Source organism: Thalia democratica, unplaced genomic scaffold (genome assembly GCF_965202585.1).
Source record: "Thalia democratica unplaced genomic scaffold, ktThaDemo2.hap1.1 HAP1_SCAFFOLD_956, whole genome shotgun sequence".
NCBI lineage: Eukaryota > Metazoa > Chordata > Thaliacea > Salpida > Salpidae > Thalia > Thalia democratica.
The window spans coordinates 6,773-19,665 of record NW_028139896.1 but is presented as its reverse complement, the minus strand read 5'-3'; the positions used below and the strand labels follow the sequence as shown (position 1 = coordinate 19,665).

At 24.0% G+C, this 12,893-nt stretch overlaps 1 protein-coding gene across 1 annotated transcript; it reads left to right on the top strand.

The window, feature by feature from the left end:
• Positions 1–5,843: 5,843 nt before the first annotated feature.
• On the top strand, positions 5,844–11,797 carry LOC145847478 (potassium channel subfamily K member 2-like; the record flags this gene model as incomplete). The annotated part of the gene is made up of 5 exons (XM_082953623.1): positions 5,844–6,041; positions 6,340–6,460; positions 9,661–9,815; positions 10,717–10,900; positions 11,676–11,797. Coding segments are annotated over exons 1-5 (780 nt in total), but the record flags the coding sequence as incomplete, so codon positions are not given.
• Positions 11,798–12,893: the final 1,096 nt, after the last annotated feature.

Below are 12,893 nucleotides of genomic sequence, written 5' to 3'. Positions count from 1 at the left end.
AATTAATACAAATTTATTTACATAAAAAATTCAAATAAACTTTAGGTCTTAAAAATTTTAAAAACATTAGTTTACATACATATATTAAAAAAATATTATTTAAAGTTTAAAGAAAAAGTTAGTCTATTGTATAATTTTTGTATACTTTTATTAATTATTTTTTTTGTAACACTTGTGTCATAAAAGTTTACGGTATCTTTTTAAATAACTCAAAGTACTATTTTGAGTTTTGAACACAAAATTTATATCTAATAATAAAATATAGATTGGTGTTGCACAGACAACTTATACTTACTTTAAATGTTCATTATTAACACAAGGGTAAAAAGTTATTGCCGGAAGATAAAAACTATGCTATTAGTTTTACGACTAAACTAAACTGTTAAAGTATTCTAACAGTTATTCAAGAAACTTTTATTATTTGCATTTAACTTTTATCTTTATACCTTCTTGGTCACTAAACAAAAATGTCTATATAATATAAGGAATTTTTTCTTTCTGTATATGTTTAGTAAACAAAACGCTTTTAGCAGACACAAAAGGTTGTTGTTTCGTTTTTCTGATTTAAAACAGTTTTCAAAACAGCAACTTAAAAATTCTTAGCTACACTTCAGGGTTTATGTACATAGTTATTAATTATAATTTGTATGTTGTCTAAGTACATACTGTATGCAAAAACTAAGTTTCAGCGTAGTGTTATTATAAAAGCATAACATAACTTTAACTTATAAGCTTTTCTCGACTGTTTCTATTACTTTCTAAAAGTAGTGTGTACAGTATTATAGTTTGTTTTGATTTATTTCATTGTTTTAAACAATGAAGTTTCAAGTTGAATGTCCTTTTAAACTCAATTTAACGCTTAACTTATTGACCGAGTTTATTGACAAAATTTTGCAAGCATGTTTGTCAAGTGTTACTTTCAAGACTTCTTTTATGACGCAATAAAGACATTCTACTTCTCATTACACCATTGTTTGATCTTCGGTTGATTATTAAGTCAAACATCACCGCAATTACACCGCAGAAAATAAACTTAACACACTTGTAGTAAGTATTTGTTTCGCTTAATTTTTTTTATTTTAGTTCACTTATTCGATAGCAATTACTTAAGCTTTTCCAAATTCTAGAAACAAATCATGCATTATTGATTAATTTCAATCTTTTTACCAAGTCTATTTTACCTGACAGTACTTAAATTTATTTATGATAAAAGGCAGTTTAGCTTTTATTCTGCTAATTTATACAGTTAGAGCTATTTTAAGCAGTTTTGGAAACTATTTTGTTAAAAACGTAATGTATGGTGTTTACAATTTTTTATCTTTTCATTTATTTATGTTTATTTTTTTATTAGTATACGTTTTTTAAATTAATCATTCGTTATAGTTTATAACTCTAGGTGTCGGCGAACTAGTTGAGACTAAAGCTATTTAAAATTTTTAGTTTACTTTAAAAAAGTTTTAGACTTATTATGCTATATAAAAGCTGCTAAATTTTTAGACATTCTGTTAAATTGAAAAAATAATAACTTTAATTCAGCTGTACAAAAGTGTTAGGTCGAAAAAAAAGTAACACGTATTGCAACTCTACCAAAATGTATAGTTTTTAATGAAAAGTATGTTTTAAGAAAACAAAAACACAAATTTTACTAGCTTTTGCATTTTTATAAATTAAGTTTTTAGTTCGGTTGCTAAATCTAAACAAGTATAGTTTAATTTACAATTCAAAGCTGTCTTAGTAAAACAGGCAACAACATGTATTTTAAACTAACTAAGTTCTCCTAATTTCATACTACTAACATGTTTTCGAATATTTTATAAATTTGTGACATAATTGCTGCCATTTCAAGAAAATCAATACAACTACAAAGCGTTTGTACGATTTAACAGCTAAAATACTAACTATTTCTTCGAATAATTGCTTTAGTTTTAAGAAAGTCACTGTAATTGTAGTTAAGCAGACTTAAAGTTTAATTTGAAAGGCTTCATCAAAAGCTGCTGTAACTTACTGGAAAGCCAATCCTTAATAGCTTCTGCCGTTTGAAATTCAGAAGGAGAATTTTATAAATATTTTATTTTACAATAGCTTGCTCGAAACCTCAACACTACACTCATGCTACTTCGAGCGTGATTTGAAGAAAAAAAAAAGCTTTTTTTATGACACACTAGGATAAAAGCGTGAACAATAAAGTTATACTGCATTTGTATAAAGCAGACATAGTTTTAGTCAAAAAGTTAAAAACTATTTATTGAACAACTTTTATTTCAAAAACTGTTTTTCTCGCGCTTTTAGATGTGAAAGTTATCAATTCGAGAATGTTTTGTTTTTGTTTACTTAGAAGACCTTTTGTTAATGTTGTTTGTTAATAGATAAAATACTATACGAATAATAAATTTAAACTTATAGTTGTATTGCTGCTTTAAAAAGAGGTAAAATAAAAAATAAAAAATTATCTTTAACTTTAGTTGCTTTATTTATAAATATGTAGGTACAACAAATAAGCCAGTACAAATAATTTAATAAAATGCGTTCTTACAACTATTCAATTTTATAACAAAGTTAAAAAGTAAGATCAAAAGTTTATAGATATTCAAAACTTAAAAAAAAATACAACTTTTTGAAAGTACTTGTAGCTAATCTGATCTAAAATATGTTTAATATCTTTTTAAAAACATGTAAGACAGTTAATACGATTTTGTAAAGTTTGTTTCAACTTAAACGTTTTAAGGTAGTTACTTAAATTTTAGTTATAATGCTTATTAAACTCAATTACTAAACTTTTATTTTATAATGAGTATATAGCTAAGGTTTTTGTGTATACTTACATTTGCTTAACTTTTTCGTAATATTTATGAATAAAAAATTGTAGACGAATTGAAACTAGCTATAATATTTTGGAAATAGTAAAAGTCTAGTTTAGCTTTAAACTTTAGTCATAAGACAGGTAACACATTAATAAGCGCAAACTATACTTTTGCAATATCAATTTAAAACACCGTTATAAACTTTATAACATAGACAATTGTTAAGGTTTACTCATAGCTTCATTAGTTTTGCAATAAGGAATTACGACACTACTGCATTTGATTTTATTATAGAACTGCTATTAAAGGTTTAAATTACTAACAAATTTTACTTTGATGTTTTCAAGATAAATTAAATTTTTTTAAAAGCTTGTGTTAGTCAAGCATTATTTTTAGATACATTTTTTTTTTGCTTTAAGTAATCAAAGCTTCTTTGCTTTTTAGCTTTAGAGTTTAGCAAAAAAGTAAGATAAATTAATATTCAGTGATACTAAATAACTATATTAAAAGATATGTGTTTACTTTTTAAAAATTTAGTTTTCTTCAAAAATATAGAAAATTTTTCAATTATAATTTTTTTTTTCAATTTGTTATTTTAATTATTAACAGTTTTTAATTGTTTTAATTTATTTATGTTATTATTTAAGAGTTAGTTTAACCTTGTTGTTGAAGATATTATTTACTAGTACAAAACTCAAAATTAGTTAGTGCAAGTTTTAGTTTAAACTTTTTTAGTATTTTCAGTAATTTTATTACTTTAAGCTTGCTATCAAGAAAACCTACATATTTTATTAAATTTGTTTTTTATTGTTAACAACCTAATTTTAATGTCTGTTTTATAAATTTTATGAGGTAGAAAACTTCCTTTGTTTAAAAGTAAATGAAAAACATGGTTTACTATACAATAATAACATACATTTTAATGTTAAAGGCGTGAAAATTTGATAAATTAGTGTATTTAAAAGTTGTTAATAATTTATAAGCACTTCACAAGTCAAAAACGTTTAAATCAGCAGCGCTACATTAGTTTGCTGAAAAAACGTTTCATGGATTTTGTGTGAGCATCTATCAAAGTTTTGTTTAAATCTTTGAATTCTAAAACTCACTTTTATTTTTAACAGTTAGACTATGTTCGAATATAGTGAATTTATGGAAAGTAATTTTGTTTTAAACTAAATTTTATTTTTTTTATATTTGCTAATAAAAAACCTGAAAGTTATAAAACAGTTTAAGTATTTGTTTAATTTTTTAACTTTTAGAACACTTTCTAACAATGTCCATTCTACTTAAATCAGTTTGAATTCTTATTAGTTGTTTTACTTTTCAAAGCTTGTTATTTTTTAATTTATTCTTTTTAAACTAAACCTATATAAATAAAATCCAGTACTGTACACTTAAATCATTCTTACATTTACGTTTTGTACTTCAACGTTTTAGGAGTATTTCTTTTATTATAAAAAGCATATAAAAAACACTAAATCGCTTAAAATGTTTCGAAATAACTCTACGGTTAACAAAGTATTTATTATAAATAATTCTTTCTAAAAAACATATTAAGTTTAATTTCAAATTAAACTGTTTTACTATTTTTTTTGTTATAAGTTATTTTAAAAGTTTCTAAAGTTTACGTAAACATTAGTGTGAAAATTGTGTTATACTTTTATAAATTTCTGTGAAGATGGAGTTTAAAATTTTTAAGATATCAGGACAATAAACTAAACTACCGCTTTTTAACAAATATTTGTAATTATCCTTTTTACTTTAAACAAGACATTGAAACTTAAAGTTTTTATTATTATAAAAATAAAAGCTATCAGCATTAAAAAGCACTGTTTTTGTATTTATTAAAAAAAATTATAAAGTTTTAACGTTTGGTTTCGCAGCTTACTTATTTCAAGTTTTAGATTTCATTTTTATTTTATTATACATCAACTTTTCTACTTATTTTTAGTTAAATAGAAATAATTTTGTTAAAATTCTAACTTTTTATTTACGATTGCTAACTTTTAACTTAGTCAAAACGTTTAAACTAACGAAATAAATAATTAAAGTTAACACTTTAAGTAGCTGTCTAGTAACATTTTTGAAAACTGCTCAGTAGAACAGTTTTCTATTTAGGTATAGTAAAGATATAACTTAGAAATTAAAACTTGAAACATATAGCCTATAGTTTTTAATGATAGAAAACTAAACTTATTGTTGTGTGTAATAATAGTAGATTTACTTAATTATTCATCTTATGTTTTTTGTTAAATATTTAGAAAATTAAAAACTCAAAAAACCAAATTAATACTTTAAAAACGTGGTACATATCTTTAAGCTAATGTTTTCAAACAACATACACAAGTAAATAAAATAATTTAGCTTCAAATTTTTATTTCTGTAAAGTGAAAAATTTGGTAAGCTTCATGAGGTTTAATATTGTCACTTGTCATTATTGTAATTTTAAATTATAAGAAATTAATAATGATATAAACAACTAAAGTACAAGATTGTTTTTTAATAATTTACTTAAACAATTAAAAGTGTTAACTATTAAACATTTTATTGATACAGATTTAAAAAAGGTTACTTAAATTTGAAGGCTTAGTATTTTTTACAGTTACGAACGTAATGAATAGTAAAACTTTTATAAAATAAAATAATTCATTAATCCATTAATTTTAAAAGATTGAGCAAATCCTTTCGTCATATATTACTCATGTAGATAGTTTAAAAATAGTTAGAGTAATATACGACGAAGGTATTTCCTCAACCTTTGTAATTGAGTTAGTAAATTAACTTAAAATTTATAACTTATACAATAATGTGAAGGGTTACTATTTAATCTTTCAATTTTTGAGTATTTTTAAATATAGTAAGAAAGTTCTCATTTTTAAGCATAAAATTTAAGTATCCACTCAGTAAAGCTTGAAGATATTTTATTTTATTTTTATTTATTTTCATAAACTTTCACACAATTTGTCATACGGATTAATAGTAAAATGTTAAATAATATATCAGGCTAATAAGAAATTATTTATTTATTTTCAAAACCCAACAATGAAATGGATGAGCATATGTATTATGATTGTCTGCTACATCATGTACTTATTAGCAGGAGCGGGAATATTTCACTGGCTCGAGTATAACCACGAGGAAAGTATGTGCGACAGCGCCATTGTGCGGATACAAGATTACAAACAGAAGTTCAATGCCAGCGCTAGCTTTAACGACACTGACTTTCTTCAAATTATTAAAGTTTGCTATTGGTAGAATATTTTAAGATAGATATATAAGATTTTTTGCTGACATTCTTTTGTTTTTAAGAACTATAAATTAGTGGTTTACAGTATAGTCTAAGATTGAAAGCAATTTGTTCATACAAACATTAAACTACGTTCATTATTTTATAATTTACGAAATGAGACACTTACTAGGTTTATAAGTACGAATAATTTTCTACTAATAAAACACCACTAAAAACGTGATAAAGTACTACTCAAAAACATTTTGTGTTTATTTTAATTTTCAACTGAAACAATTTAATTGTAAACAGCTACTGAAATCAGCAACAGACAACGGTGTTGTGTTCAACAAAGATGGAAACCCACAATGCGCACACAATTGGCAATATGATAATGCTATATTCTTCGCTGGTACTGTTATTACAACTATTGGTTAGTTTTTAAATAGTGTAACTGTTTGTTAGTTACTACTTATGGTCATTTTCGGTTTATTTGACATACTCTTATTTTTGTCATCGATATGTTCTTTCAAAGTTTTTTTAACTTATTATACAAATCTAGTTTTTTTTAATATTTTCTAAGACTTTTAAAATAAACTTATGCTTTTTTCATAGTTGTTGATATCTTCAAAGTGAAGCTTTGATCCACTGATGATATTTTTATTTATATTTATATTCATTCCTAAAATATGCATATCAGAAATCGTGTTAAGAAAAACATTAAAAAAAACCTTAAATAACTTATAGCATTAAATTGCTACTAAATACTAAGTTTAAATTATGTTTTCTTAAATTTAAAAGTAACATCTAAACTATAAGTGAACTTTTATGTTCCTTGTTTTTAATCATAGTCTAAAAGACTTCACCTCTATATAGTTTATTATACAAGTTTATCTTAAAAATTTAATTTGCTCTTATTAACTGCTTTTTCAATTAAACGATGTTATTTGAACAAAACTAAAACAAATTTTAAATTAAATATTTAATAAATTATTGTTTATTGAACGATAAAAAAAGCGCTCAAAAAGTTTGGTCTAAGGACCTGATGTACAAAGGAACCGAGAATTGAGTCGGTCACCACATGCTTATAAAGTTTCCTACGAGCTATTCCACACATTTTTTAAAATCATTTCAATACTTAAATCTTTAGTAATAAAACAACCAATTAAACGAAATGAAAGAAAAGAAAACTTAACAAAAAATATCTAAATTTTCTGTTAAAAAATGTAATAGAAAACTTGTTTAGTAACATAAGAACTAAAAAAAAATATACAACTTTGACCAACTTATTAAAGGAAATAAACAATACTAATAGCAAACATGTGAATACTTGAATGATAGGTTACAACCTCTTTAAAGAAAGTAAAAATGTTATACGCTGAAATATTTTTACGTTAAATTTTACCAGTTTTTTGTGCTAATTTTTACTTTATTTTATTATTCTACCTGAACAGTAAAAAAGTTTTTGCATTTTTATAGATAAATAAACTATTTTATAATTTTTTAATAATCTTTAATAAATGAATTCTACCATAATTGAACTTAATTTTTATAAATTAAAATATAAAGATAAGTACAGTAAAGTTTATGCTTTTGATAAAAAAATAATAACAATTAAATTAACAACAACAAATTTCCTTCTATTTCCAAATATATTTTTCTATATTTTGATTACTTGTCTTAGTTTAAAATTGTAATAATAGAAGGCAAAAAATATTTGCAAATATAAAAAAGAAGAATTTTTACTTTGATTTCCTGAGAAAAAGAAATTTTTTAACATAAGTCTGCTTGAAACAGTTATATCAGCTTACTATTTAAATACTTAACTTTCTGTTAAAGTATATAAATCTATAACTATTTTGGTTTCACACTGGCATGCTAAAAAACAAAAAAAAGTTTATAAGTATTCTGAACTTAATTCAAAATAGTAATATTAAAAAAAAATCTTTAGAATAATCAGAATGAAAATGCTGCAACCTAGACTAAACCACTGTTATTGTAACCAAACAAATCAACTTTTAAACAAAAGAACCGAAAAAAAAAATAGTTGGGTAATAAATGACAAATACTATAAACTCTAAAAAATAAGGTAAACAGACGAGTAGCAACGATTACTAATGACCTTGATAATCACTATTTAATAGATAATTTTTAAATTCATCCTAGAAATTTCCAAAACAACTGAACATAAAAATAGCTTCATCGGTAAATTGATTCCTAACTTTAGGATAGCGATTTATGACCTATTTTGCTGTTGAATCTAGGTAGGTAAAAGTTTGTTTCTGAAGACCTCATATGATAATTTTGGACATTTTTTACACTTTTATAGTAATTTTTAAAGTTATCTGGTGACAAAACAGTGTTAAACTCAAAAATAAACAGACCTTATTTATATATATAGAGACGTTTTATATTTTTTTCTGAGTTTTTTATTCCCTTACACTATCATCATAATTCTGCATCTAAGTGGTCTGTTAATGAGAATATTGATATCATTTATACATCTTTTATTTGCTCTTCCCCAGCACAACAAGCCATATCTAACATTGCTCATAAACAAAGAATTAAAGGTTAAACACAGTTCCTTTTCACTTAAAAAGTATCTAGTTTTATAAAATACACCCAATTTTTGTTGTAATTTAGTTTTTACAGTTTTTTTGTGTACTGACTATTTTAAATTTCTGTCCAAAGTTGTTGCCAAGTATTTATACCTGTTTGTGTTTATTATAACTGTTTTACCTATTTTACACTAGGATATATATTTTTCCGAAAACAATTTTTGATTGATGTAGAATCATGCTTCTGGTTATATTAAGGTTTAGTTTAAGTTTGTTTCCTATAAATTAAGCTGATACCATTTTTAGTTCTGTGTTAAAATTATTACTGTCATTTAGGTGTCTTTTATGAATGTTTTGTATAACATTGAATCATCTGCAAAATTGAAGACGTTAAGACTAGTATTATTCTGAAAGTCATTTTTATGTCTTAGGAATAACAACGGTCTTAATACTGAGCTTTGTGGTACACCAACTTTATTTTTTCACAGGTTGACTCATATATTCCAAAGCTTACGAACTTTTTCCTCCCATCTAGATATAAACTGATAAGTAGATGCATATTTCTTCTCACACCAATTTCCAATTTCCTTGGTAAGATTTCCTATCCACACTATCAAATGCTTTACTTAAATCAAAAATACTGCACAAACTGGGTTTCCTTTAACAAAGTAGGACAGAACCTTTTCAAAAAATTCAGACTAAGCTAAAGTTGTGAAATGATTTTGTCAAAAGCCAAACTAAGAATTATTTTAAACTTTATTTTTAGAAAAAAAAACTGTACAAGCGATCATAGATTACTTTTTCAGTTATTTTATTAAAATTAGATAGAAAAGAAATAGGTCTATAATTTGCTGGTAATGTTTTTAATTCTTAAGTAAAAAGTTATTGTTTCATTTGCAAGTTTTAGGCTACTCGGATAAACATCTTCACAAAATTCTTGGTAAATTAATTTGATTAGTATTGAGGATATAAGATTGTTTACTTTCTTAAGGATCTTTACAGATAAAGTATTAAGAGAAAAAAAAACAAGTTTTTAGACTTTTCAATTTCTTAATCATTATATAAAACTATTAAGGGTATGGAAATATTTCGCCTAATACGCGCGGTGGAAAAACATTCACGGTGTTTTTTGCACTGTTGGGAATTCCCCTTTTTGGAATAATGTTTATGGCTATAGGAGACAAATTCGCAAAGCTGTTCAAAAAACTCGACATAAAACTGGCGCGTAAGGTTTGTTTTGATAGTAATTTTTAATGTTTTTTGCTTTTTTTTTAAACTATACTTTTAATCAACTAGTATTTTATTAGTAAATAACAAAAAACTTAGCGTAAAATTGTTTACTAAGATTTACTTCTATTATAATTGTCCAAAAATAAATTGGAATAGCGAAATTAAAGCTTAAAATGAACCTTTTAGTTAAAGTCATTAAAGTTGTAACTTAAAACAAAAGTTTGCATAAAGTTTAAAAACAACACTTTTACATTGTTTATTTTTGTAGCACTTTTGGTTTATTTATAGAATAGTACGGTTTTCTTATCTTAAAATCTTAATTCAAGTTCAAATGATAATAAATAATAAATATAAAGTAAAAAAAATATAAATATTTAATAACGTTAAAGTGCTTTTGTTATTACTTTAACTTTTGCACTTTAAAAATAAAGAAAAATTTCAAAACTTTATTTTAATCAATTTATCTCAGTCAAAGTTAAACTTTACGCTTAAATTTAAGTTAGCTTAATTCTACTATTAATAAAAATGTTGTTAAAATATTTAAAATATAAAACAATTTTAATAAAAACGTAAGGTATTATAAAACATATTTAGTAAATTATGTACTGTTTGTAGTTTACACAAAATGTAAAAAAAAATAAACCGCAAATATAATTAAATATTAAGAAGGATAGTTGTTATGTCATATTTAAAAATTTAAGTTATAAAAAAAAAAAAAAAACAACCAGCTTTCTAGTGATATAAAACAATAAAAATGTATTAAACTAAACAATAAAAGTTCTTACAAGTTTATACACACATGAATATATATATATATATATAACTTATTTCGTTGTTGTTTAGTTATTAAGGCAGCATAAAAACCAAGAATTTAATTCATTAAAAATCTCATTACAAACAGTTAAAAAAGAAAGCTCGTCTTCGAAGCGGGATCGTTCTTCTTCTATCCATGATCTTCCTTGCATCTCTCTTCATGCTCATACCTTCCATTCCCTTCCATTTTAACGAAGGTTGGCAGTACCCTGATGCCGTCTACTACACCTTTATCACACTGACCACTATTGGTTTCGGGGATTTTGTTGTCGGTAAGTTCATTCTTAAACAGTTTGAACTGTTTATATAATGAATAAATTTTTAATATCTCTAATATTTAGTATAAAAATTTAGCTAGAAGTTAATAATGTTAATTATATAAATTCAAAATGCATAAACAGCTAAAAGCCCAAGACGTTCTCACACAGTAATTAGTTCTTATTTGAATTTTATTTTTATATTAAAGTGTTTAACCTTTGTTTTATGAAAGGTTAGGTTTTAATGTAAACTAATAAAACTCCTATGCTCACTCTATTATTTTTAACAGTTGTAAAAAAATATATTTATATCTTGTTCCAAAGCATTACTACCAAAAATACAAGGATTTTTAGTTGAAGTTAGACTTTATATATTAAGCCTTGACTGTATGTCTACTCTGTATCGAACTGAAAATCTAGACAACAGGTAGCTAGGTTAACTTGAATTAAGTTTATCAAACTTTTAAACTAAAACAAAAACTAGCTTTTTAAGTATTTAAAAATTTTTACTAAAAATAAGCACATGTTAGTTAATAAAAACAAAAAAAATTAAATATATCAAATTTAAGCTAGTTGCTTTTTTAAAGTAAAAAAAATACTTATTAAAAAGTAAAAAAAATAGATAGTGAGTAACTTATATAACTTAACAAAATAAATCGTTATTAATACAATAAAAATTTTGTATAGTAATACTAAGTTTTGTTTTATTGCAATAAAGTTCAATTTGAACAGAAAACATTACGTTAATCAAAGTTAACTATGTCAGAAAATAACTAGAACAACGTTGTAGGATCAGACCCGGATATCCATTATCCTCCAGGGTACCGAATTTGGGTGTATTTCTGGATAATATTTGGATTAGCGGGTATGTCAACCATCATCAATTTAGTAGGGGACTTCATTAACCTGCCTGTGAGTTTATTCTAATTTCAACCTATCATTTAGCTTTTATATCAGTGTCAACTAAAACATTTTAAAAAATAAATTCAATCATTAGTTCAATACTATGTGTTGCAAAGTTAAACTATGTACTTAAACTTACATATGCAATTAGTTTTTTACAAACTACAGTAAACTATAACATTGAAATTAGTCTACAGTTTGTCATAGACTTATAACAATTGTAATCATAGTTTTTTTTAACTTATATTTATACATGTATAAACTCAAACGTTACATTAGCAGTAGATTTTTAGTTTAGACATTTTAAAGCTTACAGTCTTTAATTCGTAGTCTACTTGCTTAAAATAAAATGTTAACGCTCGCCTTAAAAGCAGTACTTAGTGCTTTAATTATCTAGTTGTGTTTTAGATGTGCCAAACTTAATATTGCAAAATATAATTAATAAACTTATTCAACGCTTTGAAAACTGCTACTTATATGTTAGTAACAAAAAAAAATAATTGTAATTACTTAGCCTATAAAGTTATGAGATAAATTTAAAATAAAATTATCATGATCTAAAACTATATACAGCATTTAAAAGCTATTTAATTTTAAATTTTTTTTGTTTGCTTACTTGGCTTATAAAGTATTGGGAAATAATTCTATTCCAGTATTGTCAATTTTAACTGTCGGATTTCTAATATGGCAAGTTCGTTAGTTTGTTATTGTTTGCACTAATACGTTATTTTTGTAAAAGCAAACTTTCAAAAAGAGTGATGTTTTACTAACTATACAAAATTTATTTTGTATAAGTAACATTACAATGTCTTTTTTGTTGTTTTACTTAAAGTTATTTTTAGATTTTGACTTTGTTTTTGTAATAATTTATACATTGTTATTCAGATATTCATTTACTAAAAAAGCTTGTATATGTTGATTTGTTTTTATTATCGACTGTTTTTAAACAAACTAGTATTAGGTTTTTAAGACATCTTCATTACAATGAATTTTTTCTTTTAAAAAGTTTTATCATTAATTTTAGAGTTTTTTTTTTTTTTTTGCATGTACGATAAAAGCAACTTAAAAATAAGTTTTTGCTACAAATTTATGTTGTTTTGCATTT